We start from the raw sequence: 7461 nt of genomic DNA, 5'->3' as shown, positions 1-7461 counted from the left end.
TAAATAAAGATTTAAAAATCTACAATGGTCAATAAACCTTTCAGTGATACTTCTGTGAAGCACTTGAAGTTGTCTTCCTGAGATGAAAGGTGCGATAGCAAATGCAAAGATTATTTATAATGGTTAACAAATGACTCGCTTGCAATTTGCAGCCCAGAAGAAGGCCATTCAGCCCATCGTGTCCTATTCTGCTAAGAACCTGACTGCAAAATTCAGATTGGATATAAAGCTGGTGTGGAAATGCATCCTAATCAGTGTCTTTAAATCTACCTATTGTAAAATGTTCATCACTTGATCTTAGTTATTGCTCTTCCATTAACAATAAACACTGAAGCAAATTTTTGAAATATTCAAAGATTACGATTCCATCAGTTTATCTTCTATTTTTTTTCTTGATAGCCCTCTGCTAACTCTATGGATCAAACTTGGCAATCTTGCCTGATTTTTTTTTGTTGTTGTCCTGTTTACCAGTTCCTTTTTATTCCCAACAATACTGTATCAATTGATTGATATTGGCTATTTCTGAGCAACTCGCGAGTAAAAGTACATCCAACGTGTACTGTTAGTTCTCCATTGTTAGTGATTTATTTCAGAGCAGCAAAGGGGACAGAAACCATCTCCTAAGGGTTGTTCGGTTTAAGGAAACCTGGTTTCAGTGCTAATGTACAAGGATAGTCCTGCTATCCTAGGAAACCAGTGCAATTTATTATAAATCTAATGATATTAAGCCAAGTGGGACTCATTAATTCAGTGTGCAATAAATGTCATTAAATTTTTACTTTGGTCAATTTATTGTATGTTGATGAATGGCACCACTAAACATTTCTCATACAATAACAAAGTCGATTAATTCAGATTTTGAATTCCACTAAAATAATAATAATAATAATCCTTGCATTTGATATAGCGCTTTTCACGTCTTCTAGGCATCTCAAAGAGCTTCACAGAATAGACTGTAAAGTGAATTGACTGTATATTTGTGGGCGAAACTCGGCAGCCAATTGCGCACAGAGGCGTCCCACAGACAGTCGTGGATTGAAAATGACCAATTTATTATTGTCTTTGTTTACTGGAGGGATTATTATTATTAGGCGTGTGGAGTAAGGAAACTTGCCCAAGGTTTCGCCCTGCCTGGAGTTGAACCCAGGTGTCTCAATCGCAAGGCTCTAACCACTGAGATACAGGTCTCCAAAATGCACATATAAAGTTTACAATTCTATCCACCCCAATGGGTAATGTAAAATAACAATTTACTGCCTAAAAGGGTGGATGGGGAATGCTCGGCCCCCGACATCTGACTGTTCAGCGCTTTGGGACTTCCTCCCGACGTGAAAGGTGCTCTATTAAATGTAATTTTGTTGTTGTTGTTGGGTAGCTCTTCCAAAGAGCCAGCAAAGGGCACGTGGGCTGAATAGCCTCCTTCTGTGCTGTAATATTCTATGATTCTTTGAATATTGTCTCGCTATGCTAGTAAAGTGGCCGTCTGTGTGGGTATTTTCAGATTTTTGTTATACACATCCGTGGTTTTGAACAAAAATGTAGTTGAATTGAAATGGTACTAGAAAACTCACACGGAGAACCGAATCAAAGTTTATCATTCTAGTATTAAGTGTCCTTTTTTTAAAAAAAATTGGAGAAAATAGAGCTAAAATGCAACTCTGAAAACCGGTTACGTTGAGCAATTTGTTTTAGAAAAAAGCTTTTGGATGCTGAACGACTTTTTAATTCAACAATACCATTCTACATTCGCCAAATGGGTTACGAAATTTATTTACCATGTAGAACATGATTGATGCCGCAAGGATACAGCTGTGGTAAGTAGCCATTTTGGTAGAGATTAGCACACATCTCAACGGATTAAAAATAGGTCTTTAAAATCCACCAATTCAGATGACTGGCTTTCTCCACTTTGGGCTGTCTTGCCAGAGTCCCCGCTGTTCACCTTCCTCTTTCTCATCTGTAATTTTAATAAAAGACAAATATAAGACTAAACTCCAAAGGAATATCTCTATTGATGGGTTTGGTCTCTGATCTCTTCCACATTTCCCATTCCCCACAACACACACTTCCAAATAAACTTCAAATACTCTCTGCATAAGACACCAGCATAATAGGTTACTCTCTTCAGGAGAAGGGGACAACCTCACACGATTGTTTTAAAGTGTCGCAAAACTTAATCAAATAAGGAAAACCTACAATTACAAAAATAATTGCATTTCAGAAACCTGCAGGATTCCCAAGCAAACATAGTAAAAAAAATCTTCCCTCTTTACTCTTTCGCCCACAAAATATATAACCAATTCACTTTACAGTGTATCCTGTGAAATGCTTTGAGACGTCTCGAAGACATGATAAGGCGCTATATAATAATAAAAATAATCCTTGCATTTGACATAGCGCCTTATCACGTCTTCGAGACGACTCAAAGCGCTTCACAGGATATACTGTAAAGTGAATTGACTGTATATTTTGTGGACGCAACGTGGAGACTGATTGCGCACAGCAGATGCAAGGATTATTATTGGTATTATTATGAAGAATATCAGATCCTAGCCTGCATAGCCTAGGATTCAGATCATCTCTTCAGCAATCTGGGTTGGTTTGGGGGGGAAAAAAATCAACAGGAGCCATTTGAGAAATGCCATCACTTCTGTGGCAAACACAGTTTTACTCAGTGCTCAATTTGTGTCCAAATTGTAAACTAACTAACCTGTCACAAGTGTATTAACGGTTCATAGTAATCGAACTCCCAGCATAATTAATAGAAACTTTCTATGTTGGTAACTTATCCGTATCTCCGACTCGTACAGTAATACTTGAACCTGCAAGAAAGTTGCCAAACATACTTATCTTGTGCCTGTCCGATCAAATTCATCACCATAGCAGTTGCTTGTGAAAGGGTTAAGGGGTTAGAGTTTTCACTTCTAGTTTCTAATAAAGATGAAATTGTTAGTGTCACAAATGCAAAAATTAAAACACTTATTGACCCAGAAACCAAAATCTTAAGCATTGAGCAAAAGTGCAAAATACAGTCAATTCACTTTACAGTATATGCTGTGAAATACTTTGAATCGTCTCAAAGACGTGATAAGGCGTTATATCAAATGAAAGGATTATTATTATTATTATTATTAAATACAAGCTTGTCTGTTACCAAGACCTAAGGTTTCATAAAGGGCTCCAGCTTTTCCGTTCTCGGCGATCAATCGACGTCCCTCTGTAAGGAGACATGAGGAGAGTTGAGTTCAGAGAAGGATACAGTATTCGAGCGACCAAATGATTCTATGGGACAACTTGAAAATGTTTGAAGGTGAAATCCACTTTGCTATTAGCCTGGCCCATTCAGAAACTTAGTACAGTATTGAGATGAGTGAATGCGAGATATCTTACTTTTTAAGCAAAGGTTGACTTTCATTTGTGGATCTATACTTAATACTGATAATAATCAGTAATAATAACAAACGATTAATTATAAATAGTTAATTAATAATGAATAATAATAAAGCAAGTAAAGTAAAATGCGACTATTTGAATCATTGAAAAAGTATATAATCTGTGTATATATTCACTGTGTATATATATGGTAGATAAAACACAGCTAATGGTGTTATGAAGCCTGAAGCACCCAGGAAGGCAGTTAATGTGAAGAGAGTCAGTCAATAGAAGGTGCTGGAATAGCTCTCTCGAACTTACGTGCGCCTTTCAAATATAACATAGCCTGAGGTGTCCAATTCCGTCTCTGAACCTGGTCCTGTACAAACACAACACACCGCCCTGTCACTGGGATACAAGCGGGGAGAGAGACTCACATACACACACACGCACCAACAACTTGCATTTATATAGCGCCCTTCATGCAGGGTAGCGTCCCGCAGACACCGCACACACACACACACACGGTTTAGCTCTGTACCTGGGGAAGGTGTCGAGATTCTACGAAGAATGAAAGCATCAGCAGAAGCAGGAGAGCGTAAACTGTGAGAGACACCCAGCCCTGCCCAGCGGGAGAAAGAGAGAGACAGAGAGAGAGAGAAGGAAATTCAGCAAATAGCCAGGCAGATTATTTAGTAGGTTCTGTTCTCCAGCTTTCTCTTCAAACCTGAAACACTTCCCACACATCCTGCACATATTGTATTCCTTAATCCAGTTTAAAATCGTGTACCTACCTCTTCAGCCTCCCTTCATCTCCTTCTGTTTGTTTGAAATTCTACTCTACTGTGCGTAGCACTTCACTTCACAAAAGAGCTCTATATAGCACTAGAAAAGTCACTTTAAACATTCACAGTGTTGCTTTTCCCCTCAAATAAAAACCTTGCCAACTTGCTCACAGCAGGACTACACATCAGGGATAGTCTTAACTCACTCAGCTCCTGAACACACACAATGTCTAACCAACCAGTGCAGTAATATATTCAGTCAGTCAGCCTGTTTGCCTCAGAATCTATCTAAGCCAATTCAATCTGATGCAAACCATCCACAAACAGCAAATAAGACCTCACCCACCTTCATGTCTCCCTTCGTGAACCTCCACCTGTAGAGTTGGTAGCAAGTGAAGTGTCTGCGTGACTTGGGGTAAGCTCCTGCTCTTAGCAATTGCACTCTTTAAATGCTCTTTGAGTGGTCCCTCTGGTTGTCTGCCTGATCCTAAAGGGGCCACATGTCAGTCAGTGCAGCAGATGGAGGCGAAACCACAGAGGGCTTCAGGAGAAGACTCCAGCTCCCAGCTAGCGAGTAACCACAGACATCCCCGTCCCATTAACCCGACCACTCGCTTAAGCTGTCAGCATCAATGTCTGAGCCTCTCTTACACATCATTTGCACGACGTCGGGGCCTCGTTTCAAAATCGATCGCAGCAACGTGAGACGGAGGCTGAGGGAATAAATTCCTGTCTGCGTTCAACGAAAAGTTCAGTGTTACAGTAACGCGAGTGGCGTTTTTATGTGAGCTGAATAGATAAGGCGCTATATCAAATGCAAGAATTATTATTATTATCATCATCATCATCATCAGTAATAGGATGGGGGCTCACATTGTACTGTGGATGGAAAGGTACCGTTGATTGAAATCTCGACAATAAGGCCATTTAGTTACCGCAACACTATTTATTTTTGTTTGCATTAGTAAAACAACATGATACAGCAGAACAAACATTATTCACACAACGGAGGCAGTACTGTAGGAATATTTACCTGATACAGTCACAATAATAATAATAATAACCCTTGCATTTGATATTACGTTTTCGAGACGTCTCAAAGAGCTTCACAGAATATACTGTAAGGTGTAGTGACTGTGTAACTTGTGGGTGAAACGCGACAGCCAATTGCGCACAGCGTCGTCCCCGCAAACAGTCGTGGACTGAGTGACCAAATTATTATTATTTTATTTCTATATTTATTTCTTTATTTGAAGGGATTATTACCCCCGGTAAAGCGATCCGACAATCGACTAACAACCGGGTTCCTACTTACTGCGGTAAACAGAGGGTGACCCAATTATTGCAAAAACGCATCATTAGCAAAACACAATTGAAATTTTACAGTGCCAACTTTAAATCTTTTACCGTATCAAGTGTACTTTTCTAAATACATTATTATAACTGTGCCAGGATGTAACAAGGATGGCCATTTGCGACAAAGTGACCGTTCAGATTGGATGATCTTGAAGAGCTTTTATTTCAGTCAAGTGACAAGGCAACGATAATAAAGTATAAATCAATCTCTATCCAGTTTTATTTTATTGAGAAAACACTCAGTGAAGGACGAGAGGTGACAGGGAAACCGGCAAATGGGAGACAGGACAGGATGTGACAAATCAATAATTTGAAAAAATGGTAAAATGATAATAAAAAAATGATGTTCAGATACAGATTTCTTCGGCGAACCGGAGTGAATCATCCTAAGGGTTCAGGGGGACAAATAAAAGTGGCCAATGAAGAGCTAGAAAACCGTGGCTGGTTGATCAGTATATGGGATGGGTGCTTTTCACGCAAAGGGTGTTAGAAATCTGGAACTCTCTCCCACAAAAGGCTGTGGATCCATTCACGTGTTCAAGACTGAAGTGGATAGGTTTTTGTTAGGTCAAGGTATCAAAGGATAGGGGTCAAGGGTGGGTAACTGGAGTTGAGGTACAGATCAGCTCTGATCTTATAGAATGGCGGAACGGGCTGAATGGCCTCCTCCTGTCCCCATGATGCTGTAATGTGGATTGAAAATAACAGTAAAATGCAAACCATCGATTGAGATCTGCGTTTAATTAACAGCTTCTGTTACCTTTGTTCTCACGTTCACGCTGACGTCATGAACTATTTGGATTACACGTTGGGGAAAGATTTGGTATTTCTCAAAACAATTTCAACTCTTTTCATTCATCATTGGACATCTAATCAATAGGAGGGTCAAGCAGCTGGATGTAACATCTAACACAAGGAGTATGGACAGTGCCCTATACCTAAAATGCCATTTCAAACAATTATGGCATTAATGTTACAGAATTGAATGCCACCATTAAAATTTATAACATGTTATATGAGAGAATAAAACCCTCTCAGAGGATTTGGCTGCCTCACAGGAAATCTCCCAAAGTAGGAATTGAAGTTAACAAGTGCCTCTCCAAACCATTTCCTTCACTTACTTGTTAAATAAAAATCGTCTGTATATGTAGCTCCATTATTCACCGCAGTAAAATATATATAATTCTTGCATTTGATATAACGTCTTATCACGTCTTGAAGATGTCTCAAAGCGCTTCACAGATTACTGTAAAGTGAATTGACTGTTATGTATTGTGAGCGAAACACGGCAGCCAATTGCGCACAGCAGCGTCCCACAAACAGTCGTGGATTGCAGGTCTGTATATGTAGCTCCATCATCGCTGAGAGAACTATGTCTTCTTGAATTTTATTTATCTTATTTGTCTAGTTTCCAGTAAGGTTCCCACTAGACAAGTAGTGCTTAAAAGCTTCCCAATGATTCAATAGATATTTGAAGTCAACGTAGATATTTATTAAAAGTATTGCTGGTGTGTTTCTGATTTCACAGAAAGTTGTCAAGTTGTCTCCCTTTATCTTATTTCCGGGAGAAATATCAGTAAACAGTAACTTTGCTAAACTGTCAAGTTCTGAAAGTGCGTCAATATTAAAACTCTTTAGGGATCCTGAAAGGTCATCTTAATTATATTATCTTCAAAAGACAGATATCTGTCAAACCATGAGCTGATTCTAGTTTTCCTGAGCAATGCTGATGATTTTGCAAAGATATGCAATTATAGAAGGTTTTGTGTCCGAACTATAAGGTTAAACATATGGCACAACGCATATTGTCATGACTCATATGGCGCTTAAGAAGTTCTGTCTTTGCGCTCAAGTTATCAATGGTGTGAAACATTCAGGTGTTTTTTTCTACATAATGTACACTAAGATTACATGCACCTGTGTGAGGATTCATGCTACAGCATTTAAT

At 39.0% G+C, this 7461-nt stretch overlaps 1 protein-coding gene across 2 annotated transcripts; it reads right to left on the bottom strand.

Annotated features, from left to right (window-relative positions):
- Positions 1-2754: 2754 nt before the first annotated feature.
- LOC103181071 (spexin prohormone 1) lies at positions 2755-4583 on the bottom strand. 2 transcript variants are annotated; one of them, XM_007897281.2, is made up of 5 exons: positions 4504-4583; positions 3914-3994; positions 3694-3751; positions 3155-3217; positions 2755-2931 (listed from the first exon to the last, which is right to left on the bottom strand). In XM_007897281.2, exons 1-5 carry the CDS (start codon positions 4507-4509, stop codon positions 2786-2788), a joined length of 354 nt encoding a protein of 117 aa, XP_007895472.1. In that variant the 5' UTR covers positions 4510-4583; the 3' UTR covers positions 2755-2785. The 2 variants fall into 2 exon arrangements, with proteins under 2 accessions (XP_007895472.1, XP_007895473.1); XM_007897282.2 differs by having other exon boundaries at positions 3161-3217.
- Between the last annotated feature and the right edge of the window lie 2878 nt (positions 4584-7461).

The sequence above is a fragment of the Callorhinchus milii genome, unplaced genomic scaffold (assembly GCF_018977255.1).
Source record: "Callorhinchus milii isolate IMCB2004 unplaced genomic scaffold, IMCB_Cmil_1.0 Scaffold5, whole genome shotgun sequence".
NCBI classification, from domain to species: Eukaryota; Metazoa; Chordata; class Chondrichthyes; order Chimaeriformes; family Callorhinchidae; genus Callorhinchus; species Callorhinchus milii.
Note: the sequence above shows the minus strand (reverse complement) of the source record. Positions and strands in the feature narration are given on the sequence as shown.

Coding starts and splice junctions, on each gene's coding strand:
- LOC103181071 (XM_007897281.2), bottom strand. Junction 3,752..3,913: donor AATCTCGACACCTTCCCCAG/GTACAGAGCTAA, acceptor GTGTTTGTACAG/GACCAGGTTCAGAGACGGAA. Junction 2,932..3,154: donor TTATGAAACCTTAGGTCTTG/GTAACAGACAAG, acceptor CATCTTTATTAG/AAACTAGAAGTGAAAACTCT.